Genomic DNA, 24,633 nt, shown 5'->3' on the forward strand with positions numbered 1-24,633 from the left:
GTGTGTGTGTGTGTGTGTGCGTGCACACTCCTATCCCAGGTTGTTATGAAACTGGGGATTCCCCCACTACACACACACACACACACTATCTATGGTGGTGTTGTGAAACCATGGCTAGGTGAAACACACATGTATTTTCAGCAGTCTGTCTAATAGAAGAACTGATCATACTGTAGTAGCAGCTGTGATCAAATGCAATAAATAACATAGACATTCAAATGTGGAGATCACACACACACACACACACACACACACACACACACACACACACACACACACACACACACACACACACACACACACACACACACACACACAGAGAATGCTAGAATGCTAATGAATGGGGACACTGCTAAATGTACCCCCCTGGAGGAATTGTTCATCCCACAGCCATGTAACTGGATATAAATTTATCTCATTCAACATCCCCTCTCCTCTTACAGTATGTCTCTGGGTCTGGGAGACAGATAGACAGGAATCTCTCTGGGCCTGGGAGACAGATAGACAGGAATCTCTCTGGGCCTGGGAGACGGATAGACAGGAATCTCTCTGGGCCTGGAAGACAGATAGACAGGAATCTCTCTGGGCCTGGGAGACGGATAGACAGGAATCTCTATGGGCCTGGAAGACAGATAGACCGGTATCTCTCTGGGCCTGGGAGACGGATAGACAGGTATCTCTCTGGGCCTGGAAGACAGATAGACCGGTATCTCTCTGGGCCTGGGAGACGGATAGACAGGTATCTCTCTGGGCCTGGAAGACAGATAGACCGGTATCTCTCTGGGCCTGGGAGACGGATAGACAGGAATCTCTCTGGGCCCGGGAGACGGATAGACAGGAATCTCTCTGGGCCAGGGAGACAGATAGACAGGTAGACGGGTATCTCTCTGGGCCCGGGAGACGGATAGACAGGAATCTCTCTGGGCCCGGGAGACGGATAGACAGGAATCTCTTTGGGCTTGGGAGACGGATAGACAGGAATCTCTCTGGGCCTGGGAGACAGATAGACAGGAATCTCTCTGGGCCTGGGAGACGGATAGACAGGAATCTCTCTGGGCCTGGGAGACGGATAGACAGGAATCTCTCTGGGCCTGGGAGACGGATAGACAGGAATCTCTCTGGGCCTGGGAGACAGATAGACATGAATCTCTCTGGGCCTGGGAGAAGGATAGACGGGTATCTCTATGAATATCCTGCCTGCAGCTTCTATGAGAGGACTTGTTTGGTAGCCATGCAGCCTGTGGCTGAGTTGGAGGAAAGGTGCTTGCAGTACAACTGATACTAGCCACTTTAATAATGTTTACATATCTCACATTACTCATCTCATATGTATATACTGTATACTGTATCCTTCACTATCTATTCTTCACTATCTATTGCATCTTAGCCGCTCTGTCACTTCTCATCCATATATTTTATACTTATATATTCTCATCCCATTCCTTTATTAGATTGTGTGTATTAGGTTTTGTTGTGGAATTGTTAGATATTAGGTTTTGTTGTGGAATTGTTAGATATTACCTGTTAGATACTGTCAGATCTAGAAGCATAAGCATTTCTACACTCACAATAACATCTGCTAACCATGTGTATGTGACCAATAACATCTGCTAACCATGTGTATGTGACCAATAACATTGGCTAACCATGTGTATGTGACCAATAACATCTGATAACCATGTGTATGTGACCAATAACATCTGATAAATATGTGTATGTGACCAATAACATCTGCTAACCATGTGTATGCGACCAATAACATCTGCTAACCATGTGTATGTGACCAATAACATCTGCTAACCATGTGTATGTGACCAATAACATCTGCTAACCATGTGTATGTGACCAATAACATCTGCTAACCATCTGTATGTGACCAATAACATCTGCTAACCATGTGTATGTGACCAATAACATCTGCTAACCATGTGTATGTGACCAATAACATCTGCTAACCATGTGTATGTGACCAATAACATCTGCTAACCATGTGTATGTGACCAATAACATCTGCTAACCATGTGTATGTGACCAATAACATCTGCTAACCATGTGTATGTGACCAATAACATCTGATAACCATGTGTATGTGACCAATAACATCTGCTAACCATCTGTATGTGACCAAAACATTTGATTTTGGTGATTGGATTTTGATTTTGAATGTTGATTGGATTTGACATCACAAAGGGTTGTTTTCCTCAGTTTATACAACAGAACATATCACTTCTACTCATCCTCTGGCTTTGTTTTCACATACTGTGTGCTGCCACTGACTGACTTTTCATAGTTGTTCATTTCGTAGTTGTTGTTTCTTATGCGTTAGAATCCATTAGTCATTTTATTTCTAGATTGACACCCATCCCTGTAGACCCCAGCAATAGAGAGACTGAGACAGCGCTGATTGAAATGACCCTTGATGTAGCATGGTGGTAATTGGCCACTGTAAAGCCTCTACTGGAACATTTACAACACGCAACAGTCAGCACCTCTCTGTCCATTCAGTTACATTTAAAGGGCGTTATTGGCACGGGAAACATATGTTTACATTGCCAAAGCAAGTGAAATGGATAAACAGTCACACACACACGTTTTGTCCTAAAACAGGATTTACAATCTCAGGAAGTAGTGCACCATGTAGGGAATAGGGAACCATTTGGGATGCAGAAGCCATAGAGGGGGGTCAGCAGCCATAGAGGGGGGTCAGCAGCCATAGAGGGGGTCAGCAGCCATAGAGGGGGGTCAGCAGACATAGAGGGGGGTCAGCAGCCATAGAGGGGGTCAGCAGACATAGAGGGGGGTCAGCAGCCATAGAGGGGGGTCAGCAGACATAGAGGGGGGTCAGCAGCCATAGAGGGGGGTCAGCAGCCATAGAGGGGGGTCAGCAGCCATAGAGGGGGTCAGCAGCCATCGGGGGGGTTCAGCAGCCATAGAGGGGGTCAGCAGCCATAGAGGGGGGTCAGCAGCCATAGAGGGGGGTCAGCAGCCATAGAGGGGGTCAGCAGCCATAGAGGGGGGTCAGCAGCCATAGAGGGGGGTCAGCAGCCATAGAGGGGGGTCAGCAGCCATAGAGGGGGGTCATACCAGTAAATTATGCCACTTTTAGGCTGTGATTGCAAATTATGTTTTAGCACATATGAACCTTCCCCATTTCCCCCCCACCAGCCTCATCTGTCATGCCAGTTAAACCAGTCCAATATGCAAAGATTCACTAGCAGAGACTGACTTCAGACCTGCTGTTTCTCTCCACAGAGGAGGAGGAGGTGGAGGATGTCCTGAGCAACATCCTGAGAGACAGATCACACATCGACGAGACGCTGAGGCTGGCCTCTGAGGAGAACGCAGCAGAAAACTATCATGGTAAATAATACGTTAAATATATTACTGAGGCCCAGAGTTGTTCCTGGTCAGGTCACGTGGTAAAGAAAAACTCCTGTCCCTAAATATCAAGTATGATCACATCTTAATAGGCTGTAGAGCTTTAGATATTGTTGACGTTGTCATTGTTGAGCATTAGCATTATTACAAAGATATTGTGAGATACAAGAAGACATGCAGTAGAGCGCTTTGCAGATATTCACGAGACATGTTTGCACCTGGTGTGACATGGGACATGTACCAAATATCACCCTATTCCCTGTGTAGTGCACTTCCTTTGAGCAGGGCCCATATGGCTCTGATCAAAAGTAGTGCACTAAATAGGGAATAGGATGCCATTTGGGATGTGGAATTGGTTCTGAATGTGTCGCCTTATGTCTATTAAATACCTGTCAAATGCCAGTAGTGTTATTACAGAGACAAATGCATATTTCTGTTCAGATAAATGTACTCAGTATGTTCCCAGTCCTGCTCTGATGTGTCATTATACTAATCTATGGGTTAATGAAGCACATCATAGAAAGTAATGATGGGTGATCCTCTATGGGTCTGTGGGTACTTGCCTGTGTATGAGTGCCTTCCAAATTACACCCTAGTCTGTATATAGTGCACTACTTTTCACCAGGCTCATAGGTCTCTGGTAAAAAGTAGTGCACTATATAACGAATAGGGTGCTTTTTGGCACGTAGCCTATAGCTTTAGTTAGAGAAAGAAACACGTGGTGCCAGAGCCTTAATGGACCTCTTCTCCATTAGCGCTAATGGGTAACATCGTTAGTGTTAACGAGTCCCAAATCTTCTGTTTTTAATCTGTTTTCCTTTTATCTCCGCTCTCTCTCTCTCTCTCTCTCTCTCTCTCTCTCTCTCTCTCTCTCTCTCTCTCTCATCCCTCTCTCTCTCTCTCCCTCTCTCTCTCTGAACCCTCCAACTCATTCTCATTCCATAATGACTTGTTTGTCATTTAATCTAACCTTTTCTTACCGTTCTACCGCTCCTGTTGAACTGAAACTCCTGTACTCTACTTCTCTTTCTCCTTTCTTTCATCTACACTCCTTATCATCTTATTATGTTTCCTTCTCTTACCCGTGTCTTACCTTCTCTTACCTGTGTCTTACCTTCTCTTACCGTTCTACCGTTCCTCTTACATAAACCAACTCTACCTCCCTCTCTCATTCCATCCAACTCTACCTCGCTCCCTCTATCTCATTCCATCTACATTCCTTCTTACCATGGATACCAGGGTTCAAATACTTTGACTCTTGGGGGTGCCCAATACCACACTTAAAATATATAGACTCTTGGGGTTGCCCGAAGCCACTTGGGGGTGCCTGACATTGATATTTTTGACAATTATGGGGGGGCTTACATTGATGTTTAAATTCATATGGTGGCCCTAATTGTTATGGGGGATGCCCAGCCTCTCCTATGTTTAAATTCATATGGTGGCCCTAATTGTTATGGGGGATGCCCAGCCTCTCCTATGTTTAAATTCATATGGTGGCCCTAATTGTAATGGGGGATGCCCAGCCTCTCCTATGTTTAAATTCATATGGTGGCCCTAATTGTTATGGGGGATGCCCAGCCTCTCCTATGTTTAAATTCATATGGTGGCCCTAATTGTTATGGGGGATGCCCAGCCTCTCCTATCCCCCGCTGTCATTTGAACCCTGTTCTTACCATCCTCCCCTCATTCTCTCTCTTTCTCTCCCCCTCCAGCTGCTATTCAGAAGTTACGTAAGATCTACCACGCAGCCATCAAGCCCATGGAACAGGCCTATAAGTACAACGAGCTCAGAGCACATGAGATCTCAGGTACAGTGAGGGCTTTGCTTGGCACACTGCTACCGCTTCAAGTTGTTAGTGTGTGTTGGCTTGATCTCAGATCTGTTTGTGCTATCATGTCACCTTTTCATGTATTAGTTGACATGATAGCACAAACAGATCTGGGATCAGGCTAAGTGTGTGTGTGTGTGTATGTGTGGACTGGTTTCCCTGTTTGGGTTGACATGGTGACTGAGGGTTTGAATCCTAGCTAGTGGTCTGTGCACTTAACTTGAACTTTTGCATAAATCCTGCATAGAAGTCAACTTGAGTTGCGTACACGGACCTCAAGTTAGCATTTGGACCTGACTGCTGACTGATCTGTTTCCGCACAACACACTCCTCCCTCATAAAGAGAAATCTTTGCAATCTGTCTCCTAGGCTGGCATTACTCTGGTCAAGAGATATACTGTATATAGGCTTTATATCCCTATGAAAGAACCCACCGCCATAGATGTTTTAAATACAATGAGTGTCTCGAGCTCATCAGTATCATATATCCATTGTCATATAAATGTGTATGTAATGTGCTATGTAAAGCCCATGTTGAGCATCAGGAATAGAGCCATATACATACAATCAATTATCATGTATTACTGGAATAGAGCCCTATAAATACAATCAATTATCATGTATTACTGGAATAGAGTCATATACATACAATCAATTATCATGTATTACTGTAATAGAGCCCTATACATACAATCAATTATCATGTATTACTGGAATAGAGCCATATACATACAATCAATTATCATGTATTACTGGAATAGAGTCATATACATACAATCAATTATCATGTATTACTGGAATAGAGCCATATAAATACAATAAATGATCATGTATTACTGGAATAGAGCCATATACATACAATTAATTATCATGTATTACTGGAATAGAGCCATATAAATACAATCAATTATCATGTATTACTGGAATAGAGCCATATAAATACAATAAATGATCATGTATTACTGGAATAGAGCCATATACATACAATTAATTATCATGTATTACTGGAATAGAGCCCTATACATACAATCAATGATCATGTATTACTGGAATAGAGCCATATACATACAATTAATTATCATGTATTACTGGAATAGAGCCATATAAATACAATCAATTGTCATGTATTACTTAATCTAATATACTTGCTATTGTTCCATTGAAAAAACTGAAGTGGTTCTTCCATATGAATATAAACACCCTTGCACATATTCAACTACTCGTAATGCAACACTGTGAGACGTGGAGAGCTATGGCATCCTGTTCTTTGATCCTGACAAAGGGTACAGTAGGATACCACTTAGATGTTTCTCTCATCCCCTTTTTTCTTTTCTTCATCTTCTTTTCTTCACCATGTTCATCTTTTTTGTTTTAAAGATTTTTAAGGAAGGTTTAAAAGTTAAGTACCTTAATATAACTCTTATTGCAGTATTGTTATAGATGTTACTAAGCAGTTATTATAACCCATGTTGTGCATTATAATGCATTATGCATAGCCCATAAGGCGTAGAAAAGGCATTATAATGCATTATAAAAAGGGTATTCATAGGAGGTATTCATGTTATTTTTTATAACATGTCTTCTGGGGGATGACTTTCACTCCCCCTTGGTCAACCTGTGCAGAGCCAACTGCACTCCCCCTTGGTCAACCTGTGCAGACCCAACTGCACTCCCCCCTTGGTCAACCTGTGCAGACCCAACTTCACTCCCCCATCTTGAAGCAAAGTTCGCCCTCTTGTGGCCTGGCATGGTCTTTAACCTACACACAAATACTGAACCTCCTGACATAATCAGAATAAAAGGTTTTATATGAAGCTCTAAGCCATCCCATAATATTCAGATACTGTGTTAAAAAGGTTTAGAGGGAGCCAGGTGTTATCGAAGCAATGGTTGGTTCCCTTGACTGAGAAATTCCTTGAAGATGTTGCTATGTCTCCCTCTTTACTGTAATTTGACTAACTGTCACATAACGAATTGAACTGTAATGCAGTGTAGTGCACAGGAAGGAATGATTGATCTAGATCCCCCCCCCTCCCCCCCCCCCCCCGCCGCCGCCACCTGTTGTCAAGTAACATTCAACTTCATCCATTATAGATCTGCATGTTTGACACTTCCAGTTAAACTTGATTATTCCCCGACATGTCTCCTTCCCTCTCACTCTCCCTCCCTCGTCCCCACCTCACCACCCCTTCACCTAACAGCCGGACGAACACTGGGGGATGGGAACACAGGTTGGTATAGTGGGGGGACCTTTGCCGAAGCATGGCACTGACTGAAGTGCTCACCCCCCTCTTTCACACTCCCGGGACCCCAGCCATTGGACCTTGGTATGGACCAGTTTGGTTGTTTGGAGCAACCAAATGATCCTGTATCACAATTGTCATCAGTTGTGACATAGGCATTTTCATTCACATAACTTTGAACTGCTGTAAATTTGAGCAGAAATCATTTGCATTTCAAAGAACTACTGTAATGGAAAATTAAAGTCATTTACGAGGTCATTTCATGAATCTGATTATATGACTGAACGTTCACAAAACAATTGAGGGACCTATTTCCCCTTGATACTAAGCAAATACAGTATACAATTCTAACTCAGTCTCTTAATTCTATACTAATCAATTACAAAGGGGAGATCCTCAATCTGCAGTTACACATGAAAGGATTCCCTGAGGTCTCGTCCATTACAATTGGGATGTTTAAAGGTACTACCCCATTGGATCAAAGATGTAAAGAGCCCTACAGCATTCAAACATGCCTTTAGTGTAAACAACCGGTATGTACATGTATGGGGGAGGGTCGGGGTTCAGTTGGTGCAATGGGTTCCACCTGGATCACAGCTTTCACCTGGATTCACCTGGTCAGTTTCTCTCATGGAAAGAGCAGGTGTTCATAATGTTTTGTCCACTCAGTGCATGCCTGCGCTCTGTGCCAGACATAGAAATGGGAATGCCACAATGCAGGGCATGTCTAACATACTGTATTGAAATTGCATCATCATCAAACTAATGAAAGCAACTCCGGTGAAGAACTACAATTTCTATAGTTGCACGTGGTCTAGCTTTGCTGTCATATGCTACTTTATTGTCTGTCACCTACAAGCATGTGCACCATGCAGCCTGTGGTTGAGGAAGCATCAAGCCTGCATCCCATTGGCCATTGCACTGGTTCCTGACCCCTACAGTTGAGAAACATGTTCTCAGACACAGAGAGGTCTGGAACCTTTGCAATACATGCTGGAATTTCTACGTTGTCAGCTGGCCAGCTTAGAACAACTCAAGCTTTCGTTGACCATGGTAAGAACATGGACTTCCTTTCAGGGAAGCGTCTCATTCTCTTTATTTGAGTGTGATTGTAGGTAACAGTATGAGGTGTTACCATTTGAATACACTCCCGGGGAACAGGCTGTTGTGATTTATCAGATTAGGTTTCAGACGTACTGGAGCGGCTATGTCTCTGGTCTCCCATGTCGTCATGAGTGCAGTGAACCTCCATGGCTCTAACCTCCTCCTCCTCCTCTCTCTACCTGACAGATGGGGAGATCACCTCCAAGCCCATGGTGTTGTTCCTTGGGCCCTGGAGTGTAGGCAAGTCCTCCATGATCAACTACCTGCTTGGCCTGAAGGACAGCCCCTACCAGCTGTACACAGGTAAGCCCCTTCAAACTTCACCTGATTTCTGATGTACCTGTTTTTCAAATCAAATTAATATATTTGTCACATGTGCGGAATACAACAGGTGTAGATCTTACTGTGAAATGCTTACTTACAAGCCCTTAACCAACAATGCAGTTTTAAGAAAATTGAGTTAAGAAAATATTTAGGAAATAAAGTTTATAAAAAAGTTACACAATAAAATATAACTACCAGTACCGAGTCAATGTGCGGTTAGTTGAGGTAATTGAAGTAATTTAGGTTTTTCACCTGGTTTCTGACGTACTTAACTCTTCACTCTACCTACTTACTCCTCCTCTTCTGCTCTATCATCTACTCTCATTCTTCTGTTCCTCCTGCCTTTCCCTCCTTCACCAACCCCTCTGCATCTTCTCCTCTTTCCTGTTCCCCTTTTCCATCTCTCACATCTTTCTCTTCCCCTGTCTCATCCCTCTCCCGTCTTTCTCTCCCTCTGTCTGCCAGGTGCTGAGCCCACTACCTCTGAGTTCACTGTGATCATGCACGGCGAGAAGACCCGCTCCATAGAGGGTATCGTCATGGCGGCCGACAGCTCGCGCTCCTTCTCGCCCCTGGAGAAGTTTGGGCAGAGCTTTCTTGAGAAGCTGATCGGCATTGAGATGCCCCACAAGCTGTTGGAGCGCGTCACCTTCGTGGACACGCCTGGAATCATTGAGAACCGCAAGCAGCAGGAGAGAGGTAAGGCACACAGAGAGCAGGAGAGTGACTGTTATTGAGTGACTGTGACTGTTATTGAAAGTTGTATTGTCAATCTTGTTTTGTATTTAACGCCACTTTAAATGTGTACATGACACTGCAACAAAAGTAAGTAAGTAAGTAAGTAAGTAAGTAGGGGTAAGGCACACAGAGAGCAGGAGAGAGGTAAGGCACACAGAGAGCAGGAGAGGGGTAAGGCACACAGAGAGCAGGAGAGAGGTAAGGCACACAGAGAGCAGGAGAGAGGTAAGGCACACAGAGAGCAGGAGAGGGGTAAGGCACACAGAGAGCAGGAGAGAGGTAAGACACACAGAGAGCAGGAGAGAGGTAAGGCACACAGAGAGCAGGAGAGGGGTAAGGCACACAGAGAGCAGGAGAGAGGTAAGACACACAGAGAGCAGGAGAGAGGTAAGGCACACAGAGAGCAGGAGAGAGGTAAGGCACACAGAGAGCAGGAGAGAGGTAAGACACACAGAGAGCAGGAGAGAGGTAAGGCACACAGAGAGCAGGAGAGGGGTAAGGCACACAGAGAGCAGGAGAGAGGTAAGACACACAGAGAGCAGGAGAGAGGTAAGGCACACAGAGAGCAGGAGAGAGGTAAGGCACACAGAGAGCAGGAGAGAGGTAAGGCACACAGAGAGCAGGAGAGGGGTAAGGCACACAGAGAGCAGGAGAGGGGTAAGGCACACAGAGAGCAGGAGAGAGGTAAGGCACACAGAGAGCAGGAGAGGGGTAAGGCACACAGAGAGCAGGAGAGGGGTAAGGCACACAGAGAGCAGGAGAGAGGTAAGGCACACAGAGAGCAGGAGAGGGGTAAGGCACACAGAGAGCAGGAGAGAGGTAAGGCACACAGAGAGCAGGAGAGGGGTAAGGCACACAGAGAGCAGGAGAGAGGTAAGGCACACAGAGAGCAGGAGAGGGGTAAGGCACACAGAGAGCAGGAGAGGGGTAAGGCACACAGAGAGCAGGAGAGAGGTAAGGCACACAGAGAGCAGGAGAGAGGTAAGGCACACAGAGAGCAGGAGAGAGGTAAGGCACACAGAGAGCAGGAGAGGGGTAAGGCACACAGAGAGCAGGAGAGGGGTAAGGCACACAGAGAGCAGGAGAGGGGTAAGGCACACAGAGAGCAGGAGAGAGGTAAGGCACACAGAGAGCAGGAGAGAGGTAAGGCACACAGAGAGCAGGAGAGAGGTAAGGCACACAGAGAGCAGGAGAGAGGTAAGGCACACAGAGAGCAGGAGAGAGGTAAGGCACACAGAGAGCAGGAGAGAGGTAAGGCACACAGAGAGCAGGAGAGAGGTAAGGCACACAGAGAGCAGGAGAGAGGTAAGGCACACAGAGAGCAGGAGAGAGGTAAGGCACACAGAGAGCAGGAGAGAGGTAAGGCACACAGAGAGCAGGAGACAGGTAAGGCACACAGAGAGCAGGAGAGAGATAAGGCACACAGAGAGCAGGAGAGAGGTAAGGCACACAGAGAGCAGGAGAGAGGTAAGGCACACAGAGAGCAGGAGAGAGGTAAGGCACACAGAGAGCAGGAGAGGGGTAAGGCACACAGAGAGCAGGAGAGGGGTAAGGCACATAGAGAGCAGGAGAGAGGTAAGGCACAGAGAGCAGGAGAGGGGTAAGGCACACAGAGAGCAGGAGAGGGGTAAGGCACACAGAGAGCAGGAGAGAGGTAAGGCACACAGAGAGCAGGAGAGAGGTAAGGCACACAGAGAGCAGGAGAGGGGTAAGGCACACAGAGAGCAGGAGAGAGGTAAGGCACACAGAGAGCAGGAGAGGGGTAAGGCACACAGAGAGCAGGAGAGAGGTAAGGCACACAGAGAGCAGGAGAGGGGTAAGGCACACAGAGAGCAGGAGAGGGGTAAGGCACACAGAGAGCAGGAGAGAGGTAAGGCACACAGAGAGCAGGAGAGAGGTAAGGCACACAGAGAGCAGGAGAGAGGTAAGGCACACAGAGAGCAGGAGAGGGGTAAGGCACACAGAGAGCAGGAGAGGGGTAAGGCACACAGAGAGCAGGAGAGAGGTAAGGCACACAGAGAGCAGGAGAGGGGTAAGGCACACAGAGAGCAGGAGAGGGGTAAGGCACACAGAGAGCAGGAGAGAGGTAAGGCACAGAGAGCAGGAGAGGGGTAAGGCACACAGAGAGCAGGAGAGGGGTAAGGCAGGAGAGAGGTAAGGCACACAGAGAGCAGGAGAGAGGTAAGGCACACAGAGAGCAGGAGAGGGGTAAGGCACACAGAGAGCAGGAGAGAGGTAAGACACACAGAGAGCAGGAGAGAGGTAAGGCACACAGAGAGCAGGAGAGAGGTAAGGCACACAGAGAGCAGGAGAGAGGTAAGGCACACAGAGAGCAGGAGAGAGGTAAGGCACACAGAGAGCAGGAGAGAGGTAAGGCACACAGAGAGCAGGAGAGAGGTAAGGCACACAGAGCAGGAGAGAGGTAAGGCACAGAGAGCAGGAGAGGGGTAAGGCACACAGAGAGCAGGAGAGAGGTAAGGCACACAGAGAGCAGGAGAGAGGTAATGCACACAGAGAGCAGGAGAGAGGTAAGGCACAGAGAGAGCAGGAGAGAGGTAAGGCACACAGAGAGCAGGAGAGAGGTAAGGCACACAGAGAGCAGGAGAGAGGTAAGGCACAGAGAGCAGGAGAGAGGTAAGGCACACAGAGAGCAGGAGATAGGTAAGGCACACAGAGAGCAGGAGAGAGGTAAGGCACACAGAGAGCAGGAGAGAGGTAAGGCACACAGAGAGCAGGAGAGAGGTAAGGCACACAGAGAGCAGGAGAGAGGTAAGGCACACAGAGAGCAGGAGAGAGGTAAGGCACACAGAGAGCAGGAGAGAGGTAAGGCACACAGAGCGCAGGAGAGAGATAAGGCACACAGAGAGCAGGAGAGAGGTAAGGCACACAGAGAGCAGGAGAGAGGTAAGGCACACAGAGAGCAGGAGAGAGGTAAGGCACACAGAGAGCAGGAGAGGGGTAAGGCAGGAGAGAGGTAAGGCACACAGAGAGCAGGAGAGAGGTAAGGCACACAGAGAGCAGGAGAGAGGTAAGGCACACAGAGAGCAGGAGAGAGGTAAGGCACACAGAGAGCAGGAGAGAGGTAAGGCACACAGAGAGCAGGAGAGGGGTAAGGCACACAGAGAGCAGGAGAGGGGTAAGGCACACAGAGAGCAGGAGAGGGGTAAGGCACACAGAGAGCAGGAGAGGGGTAAGGCACACAGAGAGCAGGAGAGGGGTAAGGCACACAGAGAGCAGGAGAGGGGTAAGGCACACAGAGAGCAGGAGAGAGGTAAGGCACACAGAGAGCAGGAGAGGGGTAAGGCACACAGAGAGCAGGAGAGAGGTAAGGCACACAGAGAGCAGGAGAGAGGTAAGGCACACAGAGAGCAGGAGAGAGGTAAGGCACACAGAGAGCAGGAGAGAGGTAAGGCACACAGAGAGCAGGAGAGAGGTAAGGCACACAGAGAGCAGGAGAGAGGTAAGACACACAGAGAGCAGGAGAGAGGTAAGGCACACAGAGAGCAGGAGAGAGGTAAGGCACACAGAGAGCAGGAGAGGGGTAAGGCACACAGAGAGCAGGAGAGAGGTAAGGCACACAGAGAGCAGGAGAGAGGTAAGGCACACAGAGAGCAGGAGAGAGGTAAGGCACACAGAGAGCAGGAGAGAGGTAAGGCACACAGAGAGCAGGAGAGAGGTAAGGCACACAGAGAGCAGGAGAGAGGTAAGGCACACAGAGAGCAGGAGAGAGGTAATGCACACAGAGAGCAGGAGAGAGGTAAGGCACACAGAGAGCAGGAGAGAGGTAATGCACACAGAGAGCAGGAGAGAGGTAAGGCACACAGAGAGCAGGAGAGAGGTAAGGCACACAGAGAGCAGGAGAGAGGTAAGGCACACAGAGAGCAGGAGAGAGGTAAGGCACACAGAGAGCAGGAGAGAGGTAAGGCACAGAGAACAGGAGAGAGGTAAGGCACACAGAGAGCAGGAGAGAGGTAAGGCACACAGAGAGCAGGAGAGAGGTAAGGCACACAGAGAGCAGGAGAGAGGTAAGGCACACAGAGAGCAGGAGAGGGGCAAGGCAGGAGAGAGTTAAGGCACACAGAGAGCAGGAGAGAGGTAAGGCACACAGAGAGCAGGAGAGAGGTAAGGCACACAGAGAGCAGGAGAGAGGTAAGGCACACAGAGAGCAGGAGAGAGGTAAGGCACACAGAGAGCAGGAGAGAGGTAAGGCACACAGAGAGCAGGAGAGAGGTAAGGCACACAGAGAGCAGGAGAGAGGTAAGGCACACAGAGCGCAGGAGAGAGATAAGGCACACAGAGAGCAGGAGAGAGGTAAGGCACACAGAGAGCAGGAGAGAGGTAAGACACACAGAGAGCAGGAGAGAGGTAAGGCACACAGAGAGGAGAGCAGGAGAGAGGTAAGGCACACAGAGAGCAGGAGAGAGGTAAGGCACACAGAGAGCAGGAGAGAGGTAAGGCACACAGAGAGCAGGAGAGAGGTAAGGCACACAGAGAGCAGGAGAGAGGTAATGCACACAGAGAGCAGGAGAGAGGTAAGGCACACAGAGAGCAGGAGAGAGGTAATGCACACAGAGAGCAGGAGAGAGGTAAGGCACACAGAGAGCAGGAGAGAGGTAAGGCACACAGAGAGCAGGAGAGAGGTAAGGCACAGAGAGCAGGAGAGAGGTAAGGCACACAGAGAGCAGGAGAGAGGTAAGGCACACAGAGAGCAGGAGAGAGGTAAGGCACACAGAGAGCAGGAGAGAGGTAAGGCACACAGAGAGCAGGAGAGAGGTAAGGCACACAGAGAGCAGGAGAGGGGTAAGGCAGGAGAGAGGTAAGGCACACAGAGAGCAGGAGAGAGGTAAGGCACACAGAGAGCAGGAGAGGGGTAAGGCACACAGAGAGCAGGAGAGAGGTAAGACACACAGAGAGCAGGAGAGAGGTAAGGCACACAGAGAGCAGGAGAGAGGTAAGGCACACAGAGAGCAGGAGAGAGGTAAGGCACACATAGAGCAGGAGAGAGGTAAGGCACACAGAGAGCAGGAGAGAGGTAAGGCACACAGAGAGCAGGAGAGAGGTAAGGCACACAGAGAGCAGGAGAGAGGTAAGGCACAGAGAGCAGGAGAGAGGTAAGGCACACAGAGAGCAGGAGAGAGGTAAGGCACACAGAGAGCAGGAGAGAGGTAAGGCACACAGAGAGCAGGAGAGGGGCAAGGCAGGAGAGAGGTAAGGCACACAGAGAGCAGGAGAGAGGTAAGGCACACAGAGAGCAGGAGAGGGGCAAGGCAGGAGAGAGGTAAGGCACACAGAGAGCAGGAGAGAGGTAAGGCACACAGAGAGCAGGAGAGGGGTAAGGCACACAGAGAGCAGGAGAGAGGTAAGACACACAGAGAGCAGGAGAGAGGTAAGGCACACAGAGAGCAGGAGAGGGGTAAGGCACACAGAGAGCAGGAGAGAGGTAAGACACACAGAGAGCAGGAGAGAGGTAAGGCACACAGAGAGCAGGAGAGAGGTAAGGCACACAGAGAGCAGGAGAGAGGTAAGGCACACAGAGAGCAGGAGAGAGGTAAGGCACACAGAGAGCAGGAGAGAGGTAAGGCACACAGAGAGCAGGAGAGAGGTAAGGCACACAGAGAGCAGGAGAGAGGTAAGGCACACAGAGAGCAGGAGAGAGGTAAGGCACACAGAGAGCAGGAGAGGGGTAAGGCACACAGAGAGCAGGAGAGAGGTAAGGCACAGAGAGCAGGAGAGAGGTAAGGCACACAGAGAGCAGGAGAGAGGTAAGGCACACAGAGAGCAGGAGAGAGGTAAGGCACAGAGAGCAGGAGAGAGGTAAGGCACACAGAGAGCAGGAGAGGGTTAAGGCAGGAGAGAGGTAAGGCACACAGAGAGCAGGAGAGAGGTAAGGCACACAGAGAGCAGGAGAGAGGTAAGGCACACAGAGAGCAGGAGAGAGGTAAGGCACACAGAGAGCAGGAGAGGGGTAAGGCACACAGAGAGCAGGAGAGAGGTAAGACACACAGAGAGCAGGAGAGAGGTAAGGCACACAGAGAGCAGGAGAGAGGTAAGGCACACAGAGAGCAGGAGAGAGGTAAGGCACACAGAGAGCAGGAGAGAGGTAAGGCACACAGAGAGCAGGAGAGAGGTAAGGCACACAGAGAGCAGGAGAGAGGTAAGGCACAGAGAGCAGGAGAGGGGTAAGGCACACAGAGAGCAGGAGAGAGGTAAGGCACACATAGAGCAGGAGAGAGGTAAGGCACACAGAGAGCAGGAGAGAGGTAAGGCACACAGAGAGCAGGAGAGAGGTAAGGCACACAGAGAGCAGGAGAGAGGTAAGGCACACAGAGAGCAGGAGAGAGGTAAGGCACACAGAGAGCAGGAGACAGGTAAGGCACACAGAGAGCAGGAGAGAGGTAAGGCACACAGAGAGCAGGAGAGGGGTAAGGCACACAGAGAGCAGGAGAGGGGTAAGGCACACAGAGAGCAGGAGAGGGGTAAGGCACACAGAGAGCAGGAGAGGGGTAAGGCACACAGAGAGCAGGAGAGGGGTAAGGCACACAGAGAGCAGGAGAGAGGTAAGGCACACAGAGAGCAGGAGAGGGGTAAGGCACACAGAGAGCAGGAGAGGGGTAAGGCACACAGAGAGCAGGAGAGGGGTAAGGCACACAGAGAGCAGGAGAGGGGTAAGGCACACAGAGAGCAGGAGAGAGGTAAGGCACACAGAGAGCAGGAGAGGGGTAAGACACACAGAGAGCAGGAGAGAGGTAAGACACACAGAGAGCAGGAGAGAGGTAAGACACACAGAGAGCAGGAGAGAGGTAAGGCACACAGAGAGCAGGAGAGAGGTAAGGCACACAGAGAGCAGGAGAGAGGTAAGGCACAGAGAGCAGGAGAGGGGTAAGGCACAGAGAGCAGGAGAGGGGTAAGGCACACAGAGAGCAGGAGAGAGGTAAGACACACAGAGAGCAGGAGAGAGGTAAGGCACACAGAGAGCAGGAGAGAGGTAAGGCACACAGAGAGCAGGAGAGGGGTAAGGCACACAGAGAGCAGGAGAGAGGTAAGGCACACAGAGAGCAGGAGAGAGGTAAGGCACACAGAGAGCAGGAGAGGGGTAAGACACACAGAGAGCAGGAGAGAGGTAAGACACACAGAGAGCAGGAGAGAGGTAAGGCACACAGAGAGCAGGAGAGAGGTAAGGCACACAGAGAGCAGGAGAGAGGTAAGGCACAGAGAGCAGGAGAGGGGTAAGGCACAGAGAGCAGGAGAGGGGTAAGGCACACAGAGAGCAGGAGAGAGGTAAGACACACAGAGAGCAGGAGAGAGGTAAGGCACACAGAGAGCAGGAGAGAGGTAAGGCACACAGAGAGCAGGAGAGGGGTAAGGCACACAGAGAGCAGGAGAGAGGTAAGGCACACAGAGAGCAGGAGAGAGGTAAGGCACACAGAGAGCAGGAGAGAAGTAAGGCACACAGAGAGCAGGAGAGAGGTAAGGCACACAGAGAGCAGGAGAGAGGTAAGGCACACAGAGCGCAGGAGAGAGATAAGGCACACAGAGCGCAGGAGAGAGGTAAGGCACACAGAGAGCAGGAGAGAGGTAAGGCACACAGAGAGCAGGAGAGAGGTAAGGCACACAGAGAGCAGGAGAGAGGTAAGACACACAGAGAGCAGGAGAGAGGTAAGGCACACAGAGAGCAGGAGAGAGGTAAGGCACACAGAGAGCAGGAGAGAGGTAAGGCACACAGAGAGCAGGAGAGAGGTAAGGCACACAGAGAGCAGGAGAGAGGTAAGGCACACAGAGAGCAGGAGAGAGGTAAGGCACACAGAGAGCAGGAGAGAGGTAATGCACACAGAGAGCAGGAGAGAGGTAAGGCACACAGAGAGCAGGAGAGAGGTAAGGCACACAGAGAGCAGGAGAGAGGTAAGGCACACAGAGAGCAGGAGAGAGGTAAGGCACACAGAGAGCAGGAGAGAGGTAAGGCACACAGAGAGCAGGAGAGAGGTAAGGCACAGAGAGCAGGAGAGAGGTAAGGCACAGAGAGCAGGAGAGAGGTAAGGCACACAGAGAGCAGGAGAGAGGTAAGGCACACAGAGAGCAGGAGAGAGGTAAGGCACACAGAGAGCAGGAGAGAGGTAAGGCACACAGAGAGCAGGAGAGGGGCAAGGCAGGAGAGAGGTAAGGCACACAGAGAGCAGGAGAGAGGTAAGGCACACAGAGAGCAGGAGAGGGGTAAGGCACACAGAGAGCAGGAGAGAGGTAAGACACACAGAGAGCAGGAGAGAGGTAAGGCACACAGAGAGCAGGAGAGGGGTAAGGCACACAGAGAGCAGGAGAGAGGTAAGGCACACAGAGAGCAGGAGAGAGGTAAGGCACACAGAGAGCAGGAGAGAGGTAAGGCACACAGAGAGCAGGAGAGAGGTAAGGCACACAGAGAGCAGGAGAGAGGTAAGGCACACAGAGAGCAGGAGAGAGGTAAGGCACACAGAGAGCAGGAGAGAGGTAAGGCACACAGAGAGCAGGAGAGAGGTAAGGCACACAGAGAGCAGGAGAGAGGTAAGGCACACAGAGAGCAGGAGAGAGGTAAGGCACACAGAGCGCAGGAGAGAGATAAGGCACACAGAGAGCAGGAGAGAGGTAAGGCACACAGAGAGCAGGAGAGAGGTAAGACACACAGAGAGCAGGAGAGAGGTAAGGCACACAGAGAGCAGGAGAGAGGTAAGGCACACAGAGAGCAGGAGAGAGGTAAGGCACACAGAGAGCAGGAGAGAGGTAAGGCACACAGAGAGCAGGAGAGAGGTAAGGCACACAGAGAGCAGGAGAGAGGTAAGGCACACAGAGAGCAGGAGAGAGGTAAGGCACACAGAGAGCAGGAGAGAGGTAAGGCACACAGAGAGCAGGAGAGAGGTAATGCACACAGAGAGCAGGAGAGAGGTAAGGCACACAGAGAGCAGGAGAGAGGTAATGCACACAGAGAGCAGGAGAGAGGTAAGGCACACAGAGAGCAGGAGAGAGGTAAGGCACACAGAGAGCAGGAGAGAGGTAAGGCACAGAGAGCAGGAGAGAGGTAAGGCACACAGAGAGCAGGAGAGAGGTAAGGCACACAGAGAGCAGGAGAGAGGTAAGGCACACAGAGAGCAGGAGAGAGGTAAGGCACACAGAGAGCAGGAGAGAGGTAAGGCACACAGAGAGCAGGAGAGGGGTAAGGCAGGAGAGAGGTAAGGCACACAGAGAGCAGGAGAGAGGTAAGGCACAGAGAGCAGGAGAGGGGTAAGGCACAGAGAGCAGGAGAGGGGTAAGGCACACAGAGAGCAGGAGAGAGGTAAGACACACAGAGAGCAGGAGAGAGGTAAGGCACACAGAGAGCAGGAGAGAGGTAAGGCACACAGAGAGCAGGAGAGGGGTAAGGCACACAGAGAGCAGGAGAGAGGTAAGGCACACAGAGAGCAGGAGAGAGGTAAGGCACACAGAGAGCAGGAGAGGGGTAAGACACACAGAGAGCAGGAGAGAGGTAAGACACACAGAGAGCAGGAGAGAGGTAAGGCACACAGAGAGCAGGAGAGAGGTAAGGCACACAGAGAGCAGGAGAGAGGTAAGGCACAGAGAGCAGGAGAGGGGTAAGGCACAGAGAGCAGGAGAGGGGTAAGGCACACAGAGAGCAGGAGAGAGGTAAGACACACAGAGAGCAGGAGAGAGGTAAGGCACACAGAGAGCAGGAGAGAGGTAAGGCACACAGAGAGCAGGAGAGGGGTAAGGCACACAGAGAGCAGGAGAGAGGTAAGGCACACAGAGAGCAGGAGAGAGGTAAGGCACACAGAGAGCAGGAGAGAAGTAAGGCACACAGAGAGCAGGAGAGAGGTAAGGCACACAGAGAGCAGGAGAGAGGTAAGGCACACAGAGCGCAGGAGAGAGATAAGGCACACAGAGCGCAGGAGAGAGGTAAGGCACACAGAGAGCAGGAGAGAGGTAAGGCACACAGAGAGCAGGAGAGAGGTAAGGCACACAGAGAGCAGGAGAGAGGTAAGACACACAGAGAGCAGGAGAGAGGTAAGGCACACAGAGAGCAGGAGAGAGGTAAGGCACACAGAGAGCAGGAGAGAGGTAAGGCACACAGAGAGCAGGAGAGAGGTAAGGCACACAGAGAGCAGGAGAGAGGTAAGGCACACAGAGAGCAGGAGAGAGGTAAGGCACACAGAGAGCAGGAGAGAGGTAATGCACACAGAGAGCAGGAGAGAGGTAAGGCACACAGAGAGCAGGAGAGAGGTAAGGCACACAGAGAGCAGGAGAGAGGTAAGGCACACAGAGAGCAGGAGAGAGGTAAGGCACACAGAGAGCAGGAGAGAGGTAAGGCACACAGAGAGCAGGAGAGAGGTAAGGCACAGAGAGCAGGAGAGAGGTAAGGCACACAGAGAGCAGGAGAGAGGTAAGGCACACAGAGAGCAGGAGAGAGGTAAGGCACACAGAGAGCAGGAGAGAGGTAAGGCACACAGAGAGCAGGAGAGGGGCAAGGCAGGAGAGAGGTAAGGCACACAGAGAGCAGGAGAGAGGTAAGGCACACAGAGAGCAGGAGAGGGGTAAGGCACACAGAGAGCAGGAGAGAGGTAAGACACACAGAGAGCAGGAGAGAGGTAAGGCACACAGAGCGCAGGAGAGGGGTAAGGCACACAGAGAGCAGGAGAGAGGTAAGGCACACAGAGAGCAGGAGAGAGGTAAGGCACACAGAGAGCAGGAGAGAGGTAAGGCACACAGAGAGCAGGAGAGAGGTAAGGCACACAGAGAGCAGGAGAGAGGTAAGGCACACAGAGAGCAGGAGAGAGGTAAGGCACACAGAGAGCAGGAGAGAGGTAAGGCACACAGAGAGCAGGAGAGAGGTAAGGCACACAGAGAGCAGGAGAGAGGTAAGGCACACAGAGCGCAGGAGAGAGATAAGGCACACAGAGAGCAGGAGAGAGGTAAGGCACACAGAGAGCAGGAGAGAGGTAAGACACACAGAGAGCAGGAGAGAGGTAAGGCACACAGAGAGCAGGAGAGAGGTAAGGCACACAGAGAGCAGGAGAGAGGTAAGGCACACAGAGAGCAGGAGAGAGGTAAGGCACACAGAGAGCAGGAGAGAGGTAAGGCACACAGAGAGCAGGAGAGAGGTAAGGCACACAGAGAGCAGGAGAGAGGTAAGGCACACAGAGAGCAGGAGAGAGGTAAGGCACACAGAGAGCAGGAGAGAGGTAATGCACACAGAGAGCAGGAGAGAGGTAAGGCACACAGAGAGCAGGAGAGAGGTAATGCACACAGAGAGCAGGAGAGAGGTAAGGCACACAGAGAGCAGGAGAGAGGTAAGGCACACAGAGAGCAGGAGAGAGGTAAGGCACAGAGAGCAGGAGAGAGGTAAGGCACACAGAGAGCAGGAGAGAGGTAAGGCACACAGAGAGCAGGAGAGAGGTAAGGCACACAGAGAGCAGGAGAGAGGTAAGGCACACAGAGAGCAGGAGAGAGGTAAGGCACACAGAGAGCAGGAGAGGGGTAAGGCAGGAGAGAGGTAAGGCACACAGAGAGCAGGAGAGAGGTAAGGCACACAGAGAGCAGGAGAGGGGTAAGGCACACAGAGAGCAGGAGAGAGGTAAGACACACAGAGAGCAGGAGAGAGGTAAGGCACACAGAGAGCAGGAGAGAGGTAAGGCACACATAGAGCAGGAGAGAGGTAAGGCACACAGAGAGCAGGAGAGAGGTAAGGCACACAGAGAGCAGGAGAGAGGTAAGGCACACAGAGAGCAGGAGAGAGGTAAGGCACACAGAGAGCAGGAGAGAGGTAAGGCACACAGAGAGCAGGAGAGAGGTAAGGCACAGAGAGCAGGAGAGAGGTAAGGCACACAGAGAGCAGGAGAGAGGTAAGGCACACAGAGAGCAGGAGAGAGGTAAGGCACACAGAGAGCAGGAGAGGGGCAAGGCAGGAGAGAGGTAAGGCACACAGAGAGCAGGAGAGAGGTAAGGCACACAGAGAGCAGGAGAGGGGCAAGGCAGGAGAGAGGTAAGGCACACAGAGAGCAGGAGAGAGGTAAGGCACACAGAGAGCAGGAGAGGGGTAAGGCACACAGAGAGCAGGAGAGAGGTAAGACACAGAGAGCAGGAGAGAGGTAAGGCACACAGAGAGCAGGAGAGGGGTAAGGCACACAGAGAGCAGGAGAGAGGTAAGACACACAGAGAGCAGGAGAGAGGTAAGGCACACAGAGAGCAGGAGAGAGGTAAGGCACACAGAGAGCAGGAGAGAGGTAAGGCACACAGAGAGCAGGAGAGAGGTAAGGCACACAGAGAGCAGGAGAGAGGTAAGGCACACAGAGAGCAGGAGAGAGGTAAGGCACACAGAGAGCAGGAGAGAGGTAAGGCACACAGAGAGCAGGAGAGAGATAAGGCACACAGAGAGCAGGAGAGGGGTAAGGCACACAGAGAGCAGGAGAGAGGTAAGGCACAGAGAGCAGGAGAGAGGTAAGGCACACAGAGAGCAGGAGAGAGGTAAGGCACACAGAGAGCAGGAGAGAGGTAAGGCACAGAGAGCAGGAGAGAGGTAAGGCACACAGAGAGCAGGAGAGGGGTAAGGCAGGAGAGAGGTAAGGCACACAGAGAGCAGGAGAGAGGTAAGGCACACAGAGAGCAGGAGAGAGGTAAGGCACAGAGAGCAGGAGAGAGGTAAGGCACACAGAGAGCAGGAGAGAGGTAAGGCACAGAGAGCAGGAGAGGGGTAAGGCACAGAGAGCAGGAGATAGGTAAGGCACACAGAGAGCAGGAGAGAGGTAAGGCACACAGAGAGCAGGAGAGAGGTAAGGCACACAGAGAGCAGGAGAGGGGTAAGGCAGGAGAGAGGTAAGGCACACAGAGAGCAGGAGAGAGGTAAGGCACACAGAGAGCAGGAGAGAGGTAAGGCACAGAGAGCAGGAGAGAGGTAAGGCACACAGAGAGCAGGAGAGAGGTAAGGCACACAGAGAGCAGGAGAGAGGTAAGGCACACAGAGAGCAGGAGAGAGGTAAGGCACACAGAGAGCAGGAGAGAGGTAATGCACACAGAGAGCAGGAGAGAGGTAAGGCACACAGAGAGCAGGAGAGAGGTAATGCACACAGAGAGCAGGAGAGAGGTAAGGCACACAGAGAGCAGGAGAGAGGTAAGGCACACAGAGAGCAGGAGAGAGGTAAGGCACACAGAGAGCAGGAGAGAGGTAAGGCACACAGAGAGCAGGAGAGAGGTAAGGCACACAGAGAGCAGGAGAGAGGTAAGGCACACAGAGAGCAGGAGAGAGGTAAGGCACACAGAGAGCAGGAGAGGGGTAAGGCAGGAGAGAGGTAAGGCACACAGAGAGCAGGAGAGAGGTAAGGCACACAGAGAGCAGGAGAGGGGTAAGGCACACAGAGAGCAGGAGAGAGGTAAGACACACAGAGAGCAGGAGAGAGGTAAGGCACACAGAGAGCAGGAGAGAGGTAAGGCACACAGAGAGCAGGAGAGAGGTAAGGCACACAGAGAGCAGGAGAGAGGTAAGGCACACAGAGAGCAGGAGAGAGGTAAGGCACACAGAGAGCAGGAGAGAGGTAAGGCACACAGAGAGCAGGAGAGAGGTAAGGCACACAGAGAGCAGGAGAGAGGTAAGGCACAGAGAGCAGGAGAGAGGTAAGGCACACAGAGAGCAGGAGAGAGGTAAGGCACACAGAGAGCAGGAGAGAGGTAAGGCACACAGAGAGCAGGAGAGGGGCAAGGCAGGAGAGAGGTAAGGCACACAGAGAGCAGGAGAGGGGTAAGGCACACAGAGAGCAGGAGAGGGGTAAGGCACACAGAGAGCAGGAGAGAGGTAAGGCACACAGAGAGCAGGAGAGGGGTAAGGCACACAGAGAGCAGGAGAGGGGTAAGACACACAGAGAGCAGGAGAGAGGTAAGACACACAGAGAGCAGGAGAGAGGTAAGGCACACAGAGAGCAGGAGAGAGGTAAGGCACACAGAGAGCAGGAGAGAGGTAAGGCACAGAGAGCAGGAGAGGGGTAAGGCACACAGAGAGCAGGAGAGGGGTAAGGCACACAGAGAGCAGGAGAGAGGTAAGACACACAGAGAGCAGGAGAGAGGTAAGGCACACAGAGAGCAGGAGAGAGGTAAGGCACACAGAGAGCAGGAGAGGGGTAAGGCACACAGAGAGCAGGAGAGAGGTAAGGCACACAGAGAGCAGGAGAGAGGTAAGGCACACAGAGAGCAGGAGAGACGTAAGGCACACAGAGAGCAGGAGAGAGGTAAGGCACACAGAGAGCAGGAGAGGGGTAAGACACACAGAGAGCAGGAGAGAGGTAAGACACACAGAGAGCAGGAGAGAGGTAAGGCACACAGAGAGCAGGAGAGAGGTAAGGCACACAGAGAGCAGGAGAGAGGTAAGGCACAGCGAGCAGGAGAGGGGTAAGGCACAGAGAGCAGGAGAGGGGTAAGGCACACAGAGAGCAGGAGAGAGGTAAGACACACAGAGAGCAGGAGAGAGGTAAGGCACACAGAGAGCAGGAGAGAGGTAAGGCACACAGAGAGCAGGAGAGGGGTAAGGCACACAGAGAGCAGGAGAGAGGTAAGGCACACAGAGAGCAGGAGAGAGGTAAGGCACACAGAGAGCAGGAGAGAAGTAAGGCACACAGAGAGCAGGAGAGAGGTAAGGCACACAGAGAGCAGGAGAGAGGTAAGGCACACAGAGAGCAGGAGAGGGGTAAGGCACACAGAGAGCAGGAGAGAGGTAAGACACACAGAGAGCAGGAGAGAGGTAAGGCACACAGAGAGCAGGAGAGAGGTAAGGCACACAGAGAGCAGGAGAGAGGTAAGGCACACAGAGAGCAGGAGAGAGGGGTAAGGCACACAGAGAGCAGGAGAGAGGTAAGGCACACAGAGAGCAGGAGAGAGGTAAGACACACAGAGAGCAGGAGAGAGGTAAGGCACACAGAGAGCAGGAGAGAGGTAAGGCACACAGAGAGCAGGAGAGGGGTAAGGCACACAGAGAGCAGGAGAGAGGTAAGGCACACAGAGAGCAGGAGAGAGGT

General features: G+C 51.1%; 1 protein-coding gene across 1 annotated transcript in view; it reads left to right on the forward strand.

The window, feature by feature from the left end:
• Positions 1-24,633, forward strand: part of LOC120044083 (sarcalumenin-like) — a 47,937-nt gene that overhangs the window by 20,250 nt on the left and 3,054 nt on the right. The window contains exons 4-7 of the mRNA XM_038988671.1: positions 3,253-3,360; positions 5,094-5,189; positions 8,744-8,860; positions 9,347-9,580. Coding sequence (XP_038844599.1) covers positions 3,253-3,360; positions 5,094-5,189; positions 8,744-8,860; positions 9,347-9,580 — 555 coding nt within the window. The remainder of the gene's footprint in view (positions 1-3,252; positions 3,361-5,093; positions 5,190-8,743; positions 8,861-9,346; positions 9,581-24,633) is intronic.

This window comes from Salvelinus namaycush, chromosome 3 (genome assembly GCF_016432855.1).
Source record: "Salvelinus namaycush isolate Seneca chromosome 3, SaNama_1.0, whole genome shotgun sequence".
NCBI classification, from domain to species: domain Eukaryota; kingdom Metazoa; phylum Chordata; class Actinopteri; order Salmoniformes; family Salmonidae; genus Salvelinus; species Salvelinus namaycush.